Source organism: Eptesicus fuscus, chromosome 12 (genome assembly GCF_027574615.1).
Source record: "Eptesicus fuscus isolate TK198812 chromosome 12, DD_ASM_mEF_20220401, whole genome shotgun sequence".
Taxonomy (NCBI): domain Eukaryota; kingdom Metazoa; phylum Chordata; class Mammalia; order Chiroptera; family Vespertilionidae; genus Eptesicus; species Eptesicus fuscus.
In genome coordinates this window covers 79,121,558-79,138,680 of record NC_072484.1, presented here as the reverse complement: position 1 = coordinate 79,138,680, position 17,123 = coordinate 79,121,558, and the positions used below count along the sequence as shown (strand labels likewise).

The window sequence follows — 17,123 nt, the reverse complement described above, 5'->3', positions numbered from 1 at the left end:
AGGTAACAATGTATCACATCCAGAAAGTCTCTACCGGCACCCTGTATTTATACACCCTCTGTCATAAAAACACAAATAAGGAATTTTTCTTTCAACACTCAGACAATTGGAAAGCAACACGTCATGACTATAATTAAATAAAAGTTTATTTTGGACATTTCAGATATCAGAAGGTAAAAGAAATGAAACAGGGAGTTACCTTTGTTTGCTAAAAGTGGCTCAAAGATTGTAACAGTCACAATCTATTGTCCTCGTCATTCCTCCTAGCAATGCCTACGGGACCCATGATTGCTGAGGTCCTTACTGATGCCCACAGCAATCCCGATGTGTTCTGTGCCTAGAATCCATCTTCCTAGTCTCCATTCAGTTTGGGTTCCCAAGACTGGGGTTTCAAAAATCTAAATTCTTTACTACCCTCATGATTTATGTCTTCAATATGTTCCAAGAGTAATAAAATGTCTGTCAAGTGCGACTTCTTGTTTCATAAGTGCCACCACTTACACTGTCCCCTATTGGTCATTTCTCAACCTAAAAGATGATGGGTGATGGAGATCCCTTTAAAGCACAGTTCCTGTAAGTACATATTACCCTGGGAGGACACAGCTCTGGGAAGCTTCCCAATAATCTTTCGTCATAAATGTTTATTAACTTTGACGACAGTGTCTCTACAGTCTTGGGAGGAATATTGCTTTTGTTGGAGTTCAGAGTCAGTGTGCTGTGATATTGATGGGTTTCACTGTGATGGCTGAGCTTTACAGAGAGCTTTGAGTCATCTTTTAGCGCCTTTTGTTCTTACCACTAAATTATAAAGTATAAACACTTATTTGTACCATTAAATATATCACTGTGCAAGAAACTCCTGATAGGTTTAGGCTTCTCCATATGTAATAATAACAGTGAGTTATTGAGTGTCCACTGTGAACAGATATAAGCCTGTTGTTTACATGTCCTCATTTAATTCTCTCTTTTGCAAACAGGCTTAGACTCTGTCTCTGCATAAACATTTACCTCCACTCTCTAGGTTACCCATACACACCAAGGAAACCAACAAAATTCAGAGATCAGCTGAGGGATATGAGTACAGAATTCATTTTGACCGAATCCTAATTTTTAAGCCAACACATGTAAAAATGATCTCTTACCTTGCCCTGTAGTACTGCCCCTGCTGCCCCTGCTACTAGATGATGTCACTTATTCAATATGAGAACTGGATTTTCACTTTGTGCTTCATCCTACATTACATCACTTCTACTAAAGGAGCTGCAAAAATAATGTAGCATGCATCTTCCCAGTTGTGGAGAAGGATGATTCTATTTGATGTAATCATTTTATTACTTTCCAGAGGACCCAAACAACATCACGGGTACCCTCTTCTGACTTAGAGGGAGATACACTTAAAGTGGAAAAACTAATCTCCTTAACCTCCTTTTGGTCCAGCCTCTGATACAGAGTTGTCAAGCACCCACCACTATAATTTCCAACTGTGTGTCCTAGTCCATTGCTTTCCTCACCAGGCATCCATCAAGCTCTCCCAGGGTACATGGGCCTGGATGTGGCTCAGTGGGGAGGACAGAAGGAATGATGCTGCTTGCACAGCTTTTTTGTTTGTTTGTTTGTTTTTTGTAGGAAGAATATGTCTATCTCTTTATTTTTGAAGTTACTTATATAAACGATTGAGAAGCAATCCTTAATTGATCAGGCTGCCCTTCTCTCTTAAACACGGCATTATTGTATTTCAGAATGCATAGCAAATGCACCATCAGAATTAGCTGAAGAACTTTTCAAAATAACAATATATCAGTCCCTGGCTGATTTCACAAGTGTGGAGGGGCGAGCATTGGCTGAAAGCTGTAAATATCACCATGGGGCCATCTTGACAGGTTCAAGATCTTTGCTTTTCAGATTCAGACACAAACTTTTATGAGTGTACCATGGGAATAATAAATCCTGAAACTAATTTACCTAATCAAATTGTCTGTGTAGAAAGAATAATTTAAGAAGCAGAAGGGCCAATTACAATGAGAGTTATTCTTTTTCAAAAGACCAGAAATTTCTTTTCTGCTATTCCAAGAAACCCTTCAATTATCAGGGTACCAGCAAACAGAGGAAAGCAGGCAAGTTTTAGAACATGGAACCAAGGATAAGGAATTAAAGAAGGTGTGGAAAATTGTAACAAGATTATTCCGAGTCTGACTTTCTGATGACTAAAATACGAATTTTCCAGATATCATTTATATCTCCTTCATCATTGCTGAATTAAACCTGGCATGTAATTACTTTTCAATTAATGTTCTTGATTCCATATAGACGACTTTTCTTTATTATATCCTTTTAGAAAACATGTTACTTCACATAATCGAGTTAGCTCCCAGGAGTTAGACATTAGTCCTCTTTCTGAGATACAGCACTCTTCCTAATCTTATTTGTAACACATTTATAAAATTGCCTCAAAGGGACACCTTTGGATCTCATCCTGGAATTCTTCGTGTCCTCAAATGGGTGATGTCATCATCCAGTCCCCCTTTAGGTATTCCAAATATTAAGAGAGGGGCATTTGAATACTGGCCCAGCTGCATACTCCAACCTTATTATCTTTGCAGCCACACACACATATTTAGAGGGAGACACATGATGGGGATAAAGTAAAACTAACTTTCAACAAAGGACTAACTCCACAGCTTCTCCTTTCCTGGTATAGAATTGCAAATAGTCAAAGAGTTTCACAAACCCAATGTATGCCAGGTGATCTGCTGTGGGCACATTTGGATATCAGTGTCCTAAAGGGAGGAATGATAGAAGATGATCCAACAGACTCCATAATACATTTAGATTGCTGTGTAGGCAAATACCAGTAAAGCAAGTACTCAGAATCTGAGGTAGATGATAATGATGGTTTCTGCTGTGAAATGGATATAAGATCCAAGGAGGAAATTTATCCCACAAGGATCTCCAATTTCATCTGGTAGCATAAAACAAGACTCCATTATTTTCTGTGGTTTAAATCTAATATAATTTAATTCTAGACTTAGGTATCTATAATAATAAAAGCATAATATGCTAATTAGACCGGACAGCCAGGCGAACTTCTGGACATTATTCCGGATGTCCTTCTGGACGACCTTCCAGACAAAGCCGGGGCTGCGAGGGCCGAGGCAAGCCGCTGCAGCTGGGAGGGCTGACTCAAGCCACAGCAGCTGTGAGGGCCAAGCCCTTGCATGAATTATGTGCATCAGGCCTCTAGTTTGTTAATAGTATTTGACAACACCTTGTCTTTTTTTCTCTCCTTGCCATCTTTCAAAACAACTACATATAAAATAATGAAATAAAAAAGTATTTATGAAGCAGTAATTATATGCACAGAGCCACTTTCCAGTGAGATAAAATGATCTAATCCCTGCCCCCAGCCCTCCAGACAGCACAGTCAAATAATGAAGATAACAACAAACATTACTTATCTAGTTACTGCTATGTGCAAGTCATTATGCTTAGTTTTTCCTTATAATCCTATTTAATCCTCAAATTAACCCTATATTTATTTTATACATAAGGAAACTTCACTGCTTAAGAAGTTCTGGTAGATTCTCATAAAGGCATAGTGATCAGCATATTGACTCACAGTGCAGATTTAGTCAGCCTGGAAGTGTAGTCCAGTTCCCTCTTAGGACCTTGGGCAAGTTCCCTAAACTCCCTGTGCTTCCATTTTCTTATTTATAAAGTGAGAATAATTGGTGTACCATGGCTTAGGGTTCTTGCTCTAACCCTAAGAACCCCACCTGTAATAAGGTCTGTGAAATCTTGAGCAGAGAAATTAGAACGTGTTTAATAAAGAGTCCACACAGCTAGTGAGGAGCAGCACTTCTAGGTAAACCCTAGCACCCTGAGGTTGAAGCCCTCCCACTGTCCTGTGGCCATGGGTCAGAGGAGGAGGACAAATCAAGCAGCAATGGATTCAAGTCCAGCCCCCCATAGAAAGCTCTGGGGGTAAGGGTTTTTGACAAGGTATTAAAACCTCTCTATCTCTTATTTAATCATCCACAATAATAATATCTATCTAAAAGTAGTACTGAGACTTGAGAAAACATGTGCTGTGCCTGGAACTGGTAGGCAAGATATAACTGTTAATTTCTGCTCACTCTGGCCACTTTTCCCACCCTCTTCTCCACAGGCTACTAGGGATACACAGATACGTGTATGTGTGTGAAGAAATTGAGAGGGAGACAGAGAATAAGTTCTGAAGGGAATTAGAATGACTAAAGATTGGAAGGATTAGGGAAGTTCTCAGAGAAGAAGAAAAACTGAGCTAAATGTATTTCAGTGCAGGCAGAGAAGGAAACAAGCAAGTAAGAGACAGGGCTGAGGCCTCAAAGTTGTGGAAAGGGGTAGGCTGAAATGGAGATCACCACTGGGGTTCACCGTTTTATGAACTCCACATTCATTCTAACAGAGTAGGAAGAATTTTTGAGCATCAAAATATATGGAATTGGAATTAATCCTATAAGCAATGGAAATTGGAGTCGTATGTGGGTGATTATAGGATAAATCCCATGAAAGATTCAGGAAGTTAGAGTTACAAAATAGTATCATCTGTTTTCAAATTAGATTTTTACAACATATGAATCATGATGGATATTATAATAGAAACAAATAAGTTCAAGTAATAAATCATTCCCATTCATGGCTCTTTATTCTTTTATATAATCTTGATTAAATTTCTTAGAGCACCCATATTTTTTAATGATTTAGGTTCACATATATCAATGGTACTATTTAACTTTTTTATATTACATATGTAATAAAAGTTAATGCAGTAAAGGTTGACATTATGGGAAGGAAAAAGGACTTGATTGTTATTTATTAGCCATTGTTGCACAAAATGGCAATGGCAGTAAAAGGAGAAAAAGCTGAAGATAAATTTCATGAAAGAAGAGTGTCCTTGTCCAGGAGGCTATTGTCTGGCAATACTTGGCTTATAAAACTTTGGTAGAGCCCTGGGAACTCTTTCTGTCTCTGTGTCATACAGGATGTGAGCAGTCTTGGGATAATCTAAAATACCACACAAAAAGATAGGGAGTGGAAAACAGAGGAAGCTAAAGGAAACCTTAGCTTGAAAACATACAAATTTCATCTGGAAAAAAGGTAATTAAAGGGTATCTTATAATATGTTACAGAAATTGATAATTTCTTTTATGATTTCTGATTTACTATTTTGTGGTCTAATTATTAGACAACAAAGCTTATGTTCCTTCCGAGTTAATGAGCTACTTCAAAGCAAGAACAATCTATATAGCAAATACTTAAATAATATTCATTTTTTCCAATTATTCAGATTTACACTAATGCTTAGCACTCAGTTAACACTAAAGTGTTTTTCTTAATTAAGTAATTTTTTTTTGTAAAATGAGTTATAATATTAGTTTAAAAGACAGTTGAGGGATTCTCCTGATTTCTAGATCCATATGTCCAATTTTTTAATGGATGCCCACAGGAACCTTAAACTGGACTTATCCTATATGGAAATGCATTATATTTCCCAACCTATTCCCATTACTGTTTCTCAGCAAAGAGCACTACCCCATCCACCCAGAAAAATAACTCTTCCAGGTACATTTAATCGGTCTATCATTCATACAAATTCTCTTTCTATAATATTTAGCAATTCTATTTGTCCCTTCAAACCCCTGCTGCTAGAGTCTTATGTGAAGCCTTTGTTGCTTCTTGCCTAGCCTTCCCACAGCAGTTTTCTACCAGGTATCTTTGCGTGCAGTAAAGCCACTTCACATCTATTGCTTCATATATCACTTCCCTCTAAAAAATCCTTTCATGATTACCCATGAGAACATTTTAAATGTTTAGAATGGCATAATGGGCCATTGGTAACATGACCTTGGCCTTTCTCTCCATCAATTATTTGCCCCTTCTGAACCCTGCTCTCCACCTATACTGGATTAGTAGAAATTCCTAAATGTAGTGTGTTACCTGAGCCTGTGCAACTTGGGAGCATGCTGTTTCCTTTGTCTGGAAGTCTCCACTGGCTCCTACCCCATGGGCATTATTAACATACTTTTACTATTCAAAAATCAAGATTGCATTCTCAGGAAAATAAGTGCTCACCTCCAAGTTTAGATGGCTATCTTTTCTTTGACTGAATAGGAACCCATGACTAACTATCATAACATTTAGTGTTCATCACTCAACTGTGAGTTCCTTGAAGATAGAGTTTACCTATTTCAACTTTATCCCAAAACTTAACTGCAGTGCAACTGCTTGTTAAGTAAAAGTACAGAAGAATAAACAAGTATATCTAGTACAGCCATTGTGGTTTAAAGTTAAGGAAATTGAACTAGAAGTCTTATTGTGATTTGTCTGAATTAATTTAATGAGCTAGCATCAGCTGCTATGATAACTCAGCTCTTTCTAAATGATCTTTCTATCAAACCCTGGACAAATTCTAGGTTGTTCCTATTGTGCCATTGTTTATGAAAGGAAAGTACAAACTGTGTTTATGATTTCACATGCCAGGATTTACTGTCATCGTGTATGTCAATGATGGTTTTCCAGTTATCTCTTTATAATTCACTTTACACTCACTCCAGAGAGTTGGACTGCTATATCAGTAGTCTGTATTAGAAGAACAAATGACAGAACACAACCCTAACCAATTAAGCAGGCTGTATATTCTAGATTCAAATATTTTTCCCCCCAATTCACCATAGCATGTAGTAGTTGAATGATTTTAGAGCATCCAGGAATCCAGAATCATTCAAGGCACAAAGCCCAAAATGGGAAATACCAAACAGGGTAGAAGAAATTTAATGGAACAGAACACTGTTCATGTCCTTCACTGGCCTTCTGGTTAGGGAGTCAGCTGACCAGTGCAGCAGAGGAAAAATCCCTTCCTCTATCTGTCTTAGCTTTTCAGGCTGAGGCGCTGTAAGTTGGACTGACAAAGGAGAGATTAATAAGAGAAAGCATACAAATTTATTTAATGTAAGTTTTGCATGACACTGGAACCTTCACAAAGAAATGAAGACCTGAAGACGTGGTTAAGTCTAAGTATTTTTATAGTGGGTTTGATGAAGACGTGGTTAAGTCTAAGTATTTTTATAGTGGTTTTGATGAAGACGTGGTTAAGTCTAAGTATTTTTATAGTGGGTTTGTGAAAAGTCATGGAAAATGTGATACGACAAAAGCATATGAGATAAGGGTAGTAAACTGGTAGGAAGGGTGCTCAGTAAGGCCTGATTGTTCAGATCCCTCTCAGCATCCCTCTTTGAACACAAAGGTGCTCATTTCCTCTGTGCATAGGGCGGGCAGCTCTCACCTGAGGGTCTTCTGACCAGCCTTAGGTGAGTATGCAGAATTCAGAGTTCTTCCCACACCTGCCATTTTTCAAACTTGTTCAGCTTAAAATATTCAGTATACTAATGTATCATATTTTAGGGTAGCTGTCTCAGAAAATAATAAGAATATAAATTCTGATACAGACTAAAGTTTCATGTCTATGATAACTTCTCTGGCAAATTAAATACATTCTAAAATTGAGCACTTTGGGACTCTTTCTGGTTATCATCAGCCATTCACATGAATGAGACGCCAGTAATTGCCTCCATTAATTATTATATTCTAAAAATAAGATATAGAGATAAAGAAAAAGATATATTTACCTATGGTAGAAAATGTTTGCTGAGCATCAACAGTGTTTTATTTACCTAGGGAGATGGGTTTTATCCTAAATGATAAAATACTTGAGAAATTATTGGTGAAAATGTCTATTTTTCTTCTTTGTTTCATTGAGTACAAAATAAACTGTCAGCGAAGAGCAAATAAGTAATGACTGGTAATATTGAGTTTTAATATCCATCATTTCTTTTTGTGTCCCATCAATCATCCTTGAAATCATTCAGTGAAGAAGAATAGAATTTTTAATGTCCTAGAAAGCACCATTTTTTTCTGTTAGCGGAGGGTTTATGGGGAGAAAAAGAGGAAGGGAAGTGAAGGGGAACACGCCAGGGACGGGAAACCCTCAGCTAATGGAGAGCTGTGAGCACTGTGTTTTCCATCCTCCTCCCTGGTCTAGCGCCATTCCTCCAAACAAGCAGTGCCATTTTCTGATCTATCTCTGACTGTCAAGTCTCAACCCTTTTTATAAACCAGCCTCTTCCTATATCAACACATGATGTTTCTGTTCAAACAAAATAATATTGGGTGGAGAGAATCCAACTCTTAGAGGCACAGGTTTGGCTTTGGCCTGGGTTGCTGAGGCCCATGCCTCCTGATATAAATAAGTTGAATTTTACTTTTGAGTTAGAAGTCACCAAACCACCATTGCTGGATTCCTCAGTGTTCTGAGAGAAAACATAGTAGAACCACATTCACATTAGAAATGCATTACTTAGAAAAAAAGAATGGTGGCATTAGAGTGGAGATTAGAATTCCTCTGACCTAATTCCTGATTCAGCATTCTTTTCAGTCTACAGAAAAGTTCAACCTATTCGGGACTAAAAGATGCAAAGAGGATGAAGGAGGGGTCTTTGGATGCTTTTGCCAAACTCCATAAAGATCCCATTCTATCACCATTCGTAGTACCTCCCTATTACCTTGAACTTAAAATGATTTTATCATTTCTATTTGGAAGCATTCCAGGTTGGGGGCCACCTCATCTCACTCAAGGTTCTCAACAAGGTGAAGAGCCTTCCTTGCTAAATATCGCAGGCTATAACTTCTCATGAGACTATTTCTGATCCTCCACTCAATGCATCTTAGAAAATGTTTATAAACGTTAGTGCTGGTAGGGGAAAAGAAAAACCACTATCAAATATTTTCACCTGAGGTTTATTGTAAGCCAAGAGATAATATAATATTTATTAATTTCTCTATTAATTTAAGGAATAAATATTTTTCACTTTTCTATGCTATTTATTACTTAGCAACTATCCATGTTTCACTCATAAAGAGCACACATTTTTAGTTAAGAAATAGAAATTACTAAGAAGCAAGTAACACAATGGAAAGTATCTGGTTTGGAGTCCTATGACCCCACCAATTTATTTCCTTGATAGATCTATAACCCAGAAACCCAGATCAAGGTAATGCATTGGTTGTTTTTTTAAAATATATTTTATTGATTTCAGAGAGAGAAAATGGGGGCGGAGGGGGAGAGAGAGAGAGAGAGAGAGAGAGAGAGAGAGAGAGAGAGATCAATGATGAGAGAGAATCATTGATCTGTTGCCTCCTGCATGCCTCACATTAGAGATGGAACTCAGGCATGTGCCCTGACCAGGAATCCAACTGTGATCTCCTGGTTCATAGGTCGACGTGCAACCACTGAGCAATACTTGCTGTGCTAAGCTGCTATTAATGTGTATGTAAATATGTGTCCAGTGTGTGTGTGTGTGTGTGTGTGTGTGTGTGTGTGTGAGAGAGAGAGAGAGAGAGTTTCCCTCTCGAATTCCCACCATCTTCTAGAATATAAGAATCTAGAGGGCAGAGGTCCATTTTGTTCACTGGTGTGTTCTAAGAACCTAAAGAGGATCTGGCACATAATAAATGCTTTTGAATAGATGGGAGAAAGAATAAATGAATGAGTGAATGACAGGAATGGGGAGTTCTAGTGAGGAGGAATGGGTTTCAATTACAATTCAATGGTGAAAGAACACCTCCCAAAGGAGGTCACATGGAAATACTATTCTGAAAGAGGAAAGCTGAGCAGTTATCTGGGGGAAGGGCAATCCAGCAGAGGGAACAGCACCAGCAAAGCTCTTCCTTTGGAAGTGTCATGGCTGGAAAGTTGTGAAAAAGTCCCAGAAATCCAGGGTGGATAGGAAAGAATGACTAAAGAAAAGAGAGAATTAGAACAGAGATAAAAGATCCTAAATGGATAATGAATTAGTGATGATGATGTTGAGTATAATGAGATGAGGAAGGAAGAGGTGTTGCAGAATGCTTAATTTGAGTGCAGCTTTGTCTTTCCTTCCTCCTCCTGTTTTGCAGACAACAGAACTCATACAGTTTCAGTAATTTCATCAAGGTACCACCACAAACCAAATGAGGAATTGGACTAAATCTTAGTGACCAGACTCGCATCGCATCTGTCCTACTCCACTGACAGGCCTTCAAGTCCCAAAGGGAAAGCAATAGCTTGACAACCTCTATCTCTTTGTAGATTATATTCTCCAGATTACTTCAGTTTAGTACTTTCCTTAAATATCAAATTTCTTCTTTTTCTTTTGGGAGGAGGGGAAGGTAGGAGTGCAAAAATGAAGTAGTGTGATTTTATACAATATTTTAACATTTTAAAAATTGTGTAGAAAACAACTCCTTTCTATCTATAATTTTCATTTTTCATAACCAAAGTCTCAGCTCCTGGGCAAATACCACTGACATTCCAAGGAGGGTGATGTGTAATATTGTCACATTTTTCATATAGGTAAATTTGATGGTTTAATACTGAATTATGCAAAACAAGAAGCAGTTGGTTTAAATTAAACTTTAAAATGAAATAGTAAATTATTAGAATATCTGAATAATGAAATGGAAATTTAAATAAAAAAGCATATGCATGAAAAAGAAGAGTTCAATCAAAATGGGTTTGCTTTAAAAAATGATTGTATGTAATCTCTCAACACTACTTTTGTATGAACATTGAAGATGCAATTGCCCATTATTTATTGTATGCATTTAATGAATACTTTATAAGGTCTGGGCAAGCACTACATTTACATAGGGTATGGCCACTAATAAAGGGGAAAGGCCTTTGATATAAAATCCATCAGATTCTTCCTGATATTATCTGCAGCTTAAATGTTAAGTAAATGTTCATTTCTGTAGGGGTAAATAGTATTCATGTTTGTTAACAAGGGTCATCCACTAACTGTAATACTTTTAGAAATCAAAAAGGCAGAGGCTGAATCCACCAAATATCCTTTATTTTCATCCCTAATTACTTTTGTTAAAATTACAGTACATGACTCAAATCTATAACTGTCTTCTAATCTATGAATGCCTTTTCTACTTGTATTTTCTCTGCACTTTCTCTGTATCCATAAAGGCAATGAAAGACAAACAGACATAAAGAAAAGCATTTACATGCATGGAGCATGACAGAACTACTATCACTATTTTTTACCCCAGATTTTTTTGTGATGGTCACAGAGTTGACCTAAATTTTTTAAGTCATTTTACCCATCATTTTAGACATATTCTTAGGTAGAGAATTAATTTCTAAATCTATAAAATTATACATAGATTTCCACTTTGTTGATTGCTATAACTTAAAAAGTTTAAACAAGTATGATCTCTTGTAATACCTTTTTGAGGTGCTCAGCAAAACTTTAAAAAATGCTTTATTTTAAAAATTTCAAGGATGTAAGCCTATGCATCACAAAATGAATAAAATTTAGTCTTCAGTTAGGTTACTCATATTTAGCAGAAGTCTTATCTTCAACATTTAACTTGATATATATTTAGGAGAGATTTTTAAAAACTGGCTTGTTTTACATGTTATCTCTGCAAAAACAAATGGTTCTGAGATGTCCTATCAGGCATCCACTATGTAAAAACACAAAAGAAACTCTTATAAATCAATCTTTCTAAAATTATCTTTGAAGTTCTATAACAAGGCTCAGCTGGTTCTCTCTTCTTTGGTTTTTTCTCAGTGGTAGATCAGAAGATTTGAGAATTGAAGGGCTTTTTCAATTATACAATAAGCAGCAGGTTTCCATTAAAGCACAAAGTCATCATCTAAATGTATGCTAGGTGTTCTTATAAATAAGTGTAACAGGTAGATCTTTGACTGATTCACTTATTTCTGATATTAGTTGTGTGATTTTGAAGTCTAATGTAAAATGTATTTATCAGTTCATAAAATGCTTATATATTTTCTTTAAGTGTGTTCCAAACTTCTTCAGCCTTCCAAATGCTGTCTTAAGCTTATGGTAATTTACTTAGCCCATAATTATACACAATGTTTTCTAACCCTTCTTGGTAGCTTCCATGATTATCAAGAATTTCAATGTGTTGATCAAGTAGTATAACATTGGTGCAGAGATATGGATCATTGTTAGCACTGTTAAGGAAAATCACAGCTGGGCAGTAAGTAAAACATTCAAAATAGATTTATATAGGAACTATTGCAATGGGGGAAAGAGAACTCAGTTTAGAACTGGTCTCAATTCCAAATGCAGCAGGGACAACTGGGAATTTAAAGCCAAGAGGCAGTCTGGGGGTCAGTGGATGGAAAATTACTAAGAGGAAATAAGAGGAGTAGGGGGGATTCTGGTTAATTGGACTTAGTAGGGTACTTCCTGAAGGGAGGCCAGGTAAACAGAGGACACTGAAGGGAGACTGGGGAATGATACCACTGGTGATGAGATATCTAGTGTGGGGAATTTACTCTAAACTGACTCAGCGGATTCTTGCTAAACTGGGTGAAGCAGAGTGAACACAGAAGCTAAAAGTCAAGACCTTGTTCAGAGGAAGGAAGGTTTAGAGGAGCCTGACTCAAATTTGGTTAAGGAGAGAGTCATTCTCTCTCTCTCTCTCACACACACACACACACACACACACACACACACACACACACACACTAAAAGGAAGATAACTATTATATACTATTTTTTTCCAAGTTTGTTTCTTTACTTCAGAATGCCCTTATCTCCTAGTAATGAAATTTTACACAAAAGAAACGTTGAAAATGTATCATAAATGTATATATTTAAGAAGAATGTGGAGAATTTAGAGGATATACCAAAAAAGTAATGAAAATTAATAAAATGTTCTAAATAACATGAATTAGGCAAAATAAAAGTGACAAACACTTTCAACTGTGAAAAGCTAGAGATAATAACTCATAATACTTAATAATTAACACAGACTTCAGAGGCATTTTAATTTTAAAGATGAAAAAGCTAAGCCCCAGAAAATGTACAAGACCTTTAGTAAAAAGATCTATAACTAATACCAACTGTTTAACCAGAACAAGCCAAGAAGACATCTGGTTTATATTCCCATGATATCAAGAGCCTTATTTTTCCCAACTGGCATGGCTCAGTGGTTGAGCATCGACCTATGAACCAGGAGGCCATGCATGGTCCATTCCCTGTCAGGACAGATGCCTGGGATGTAGGTTCAATCCCTATTGTGGGGCGTGCAGGAGGCAGTTGATCAATGACACTCTCTCATTATTGATGTTTCTCTCTCTCTCCCTCCCCGTTTCTCTCTGAAATCAATTAAAAAATATCTTTTTTAAAAAGAGCCTTATTTTTACTTCAGTGGAAGATTTGTTGAAATACACTTCAAATTTGGACATATTTATTCCAGAGAATTATCTGGCATTATTTTTCATTCTAGATACATTTTTTTCTTATAGAACTTTCTCTTATTATCATCATTTTTGTGGTTAATATTGTGTAATTAGTCACCCTCAGAAATAAATTGCTCACTAAAACCTATTAAAAAATTGATGGAAGTACCATGGTGACTATCTTATTGAAGAATTGGTCAATTTTTATTAAATTGAATTTATTTTTTTTTTCAGCAATGACAATGCAGTTTATTAGCCATCAGTTCCCTGATTACCATGATCCCACTATTGGTGAGTAAAAAATTATTTTCTCCTTTAGCTCAAATAAAGATACTCTTAATAAATGGTTTACAAATATTGTTGATATCTGTGGACATTAAGAAATGTGTTTTATACCATGACTCGGCACATACACTCATTAATATATAATATGTAGCTTCAAGAAACAATATTTGTCATTACTTCTTGCCATGCATTCTCATCTTTCCATTCTATTCTATTTCTTTCTGGTAAATGATGGTTGGAATACATTAACTTAATTTTTATTTCAGGATCCACTAATGGATATCTATTGCATTTGATAAAATGTGCGCTGGATAATAAAACTGATATGGTTGTGTGTTTTTTATTTGGTCGTTTTCTCACTTTATTAGTGTCTGGATCTTGTAGTACACAAGTAGTTTACCATGCTAACGGTGCATTTGGAAAGAACTCTAAGTATACATGTAATTTTGTTTACCCTCATTTTGCAGATGAGGAAACTGAAACTCAAAGAGTCAAATTATTGTTAGAGTAAAAAAATCCAGCCATGTTTCATTCTTCCATGCAATTTTCTTTTTATCACATCAAGTGCAGGAACATTGCAATTGGGAACACCTTTTCTTCCTCATTCAAAGCAGAAACTATGTCTGAAAACTGCTTTACTAATCATTCAAAGAGCCACTTTAAAGAATCATTTGAAAATTTCCAAGCAGAGTCTGTCATAGCATTCTTTGTCTAGAAACACATTGGTATTGAACACATACCAAGCATTATTTCATGGCATAGAAAAACAAATAGCTTCTGGACACCTCATGGTTTAGATTGTGAGTTCCTTTGACTACATACACCTCATCCTTTCACCCTTTTAATTTAGTTGATCTGAATATCTCCTCCCCTTACAATGGGTGTGATCCTCATTTAGCAATTTTAATTCAAAGTCTTACTGTGTAAATAAATGTTATTCTATAAATAATTATCTTGTATATCTTCCTACCAATCCTCCTGGATATTTGCTTGAACAGTACTGCTGAAATAAATGGAATGTACTCATTTTTAAATGTCCCATAATTTAGCAAGACCTCTTCATCAGTTGAACTGAATTAGTAAGATTTAAGTGCAAGCAATTAATATGTTGTTCATCAGAAAGCACTTCCTCAAAGAGTTGACTTTTGTTTCTGAAGCAAAAATATTCACTTTGTAAAGTTTTAGAAGTAATTAGCTACAGTCCATGTTTAATAATCCTCTAAATCCATTTTCTTATCTCGATTCTGGAATGTTGATAACTTTGCATAACTATTAGGAATTACAGAAGACAAGAAATCTCTGGGCAAAAGCTCTGAATCTTTTATCTTGTTGGAAAACTCAACTGTATATCATTTATGAAATCACAAATCACTCTGTCATCATTTTCCATCATTGTTTAAGCTTTATATGCACTGGTATTTCAAAAACCTACCTTTTTGGTCACTAGACTCTCATGTCTATGGCTTGCATAGGGCAATATATGTGAATACATCATAAATATCTCCTTCAAGAGGAATAAAGGAGAAGAATATAATGATGATTCCTTTAGATATCCATGAGGCACATCCATCATTTGAGACTCCATACTCACAAAGCGCTGAAGTCATACCTTAACATGGCTATAAGTAAAATTGCTTTAGAAGAAGTTTGAAAATGGAGACAGAACACTTGATTACTTTCAATTCGATTTGCCCATCATTTCATTTCTTGGCATCTCTGATGGAAATAGAGGTTAACAATTTTCCATTGGTATCCTGTTTCAGGAATGTGAAAGTCCCAAATAATTTACTTTTCTCCTGCTCAAGCTACATAACTATAACTCAGTCTGGGTGACTTAATGGCCCCTCAAGGGGAATTCCCTATGAATACATTTTGAAAATAATACAAATTAGAGAAGAATACACCTATCAAGGATACTTATTTCATGATTTATATAATAAATGACTATTTTTCAATTCCTGTTCAGATCTGTTTGTCATCCTACTGAGTGAGACTTTGAATAGTTTTTCTCTGAAATATTTGAAAGATTTGTATGGTTTTATTATCTCACTATATTCAGCTTAGAATTATTTTTCTTTCAAATCTACATAACTTCAAAAAATTTAGTTTCCCTTTAGCCTTGAGAAGAATTAGGCATATTGTCTAGGACCAATGTTCTTCCCAAAGAAATAATTGCTCCCCTTAAGTAGGAGCAACATTTTCAAAGTCAGTAACCAATGAGTCTAGCTTCTGCAAATCCACAGAAAATACCTACAAAGGGAATATTGAAAGGTGTTGATTCTATTCTTCCATGTGATGAAATGTCACTTAAAAAGTAAATTAAGTTCATGCTAAAGGTATTAAATATGAATAAATTCAAGGTTTAATTTAATCTTTAAAATATTCTATTTCTAAGTATTAAAAATTGTGTTAGGTACACTTCGCTTCTTCTATAGTAAAATAATTATGGAAATAAAAAAAAAACTGACCAAAGGCCTTGATATCCAACCTTTCATACTAATAAACACACATGTCATTTTTAATTAACAGTAAATCATTAGAGGTAAGCATTGTATGCAATTCAATCAGCAAACAATATTTAAATGCCTGATATTTACAAAGGAATCTGTTTATCCTCTAGAACTAAATTAGCCTACGAGGAATTTTTACTGCAGGAAGAGGACTTAAAACAAATATACAAATATTTATAGCTTTGAAGTCAGTTATTACTATAAGAAAGAAGCAAAGTGTTAAGGAGTTTTGAAAGAATGGAGAGGCAGTTTAGTGACCCTCTCTTAAGCTTTATTTACTGTGATTTAGGATCACAGCTTCCAATATGTTTTAAAAGCTGAGAAATTCTGGCCCTCTAGTCTAGAATTCAAGATTCTTTGAGAAGAATTTTCAGAGAAGTCTGGATTTCTTAAAGACATTTGAGACAATGACCGAGGACATTTTGTTTTGCTATATCCTTTTAATCATATTGTAACTTGCTTGAAATTAAAAATCTTATTGTATATACTTCTAATTTAATATGAATTAGATTTCCAAGGTATTAGATATTTTCTGCTATAGAATATTGTGTCCCTTTCCCCAGGTTCTCACTTGTGGACTGTATATTTAGTTCAAATTATTATTTATTGATAACTTCCTATGTTGAGAATTATTTCTATTCATGTTCACTGATAACCAAATAAATGCAAACATAGAAAACATAGAAAGTAAGCATATAAAACATAGGTCACTTCATTTGGCAAATTAGTACAGAAGGAAACAAGATATGATCTCAAATAGCATACTCTGAGTAATACTTGATGAGCACTAATACTTGATGAAAAATTCTGAACCCTGAAGGATGTGTGTTCCTTCTCAGTTACAGAACATTATAACTTTGATTACATCATGTGTGTAATTCTCTCACTCTCCTCTTCCCTTCCTCTGCAAACCTATAAAACTTTATATTCACCTGTTATGTGCTAGGTCCCATGCTACACACTAGATATATAGAGATAAAAACACAATCCGTGACTTCAATGCATTTCAGGTTGGGTTGGGAAATTAG

The 17,123-nt window shown here is 35.7% G+C and overlaps 1 protein-coding gene across 1 annotated transcript in view; it reads left to right on the top strand.

Moving 5' to 3' along the window:
• Window positions 1–17,123, top strand: part of RIT2 (Ras like without CAAX 2) — a 256,734-nt gene that overhangs the window by 46,952 nt on the left and 192,659 nt on the right. Inside the window, exon 2 of the mRNA XM_008158102.3 lies at window positions 13,535–13,591. Coding sequence (XP_008156324.1) covers window positions 13,535–13,591 — 57 coding nt within the window. The remainder of the gene's footprint in view (window positions 1–13,534; window positions 13,592–17,123) is intronic.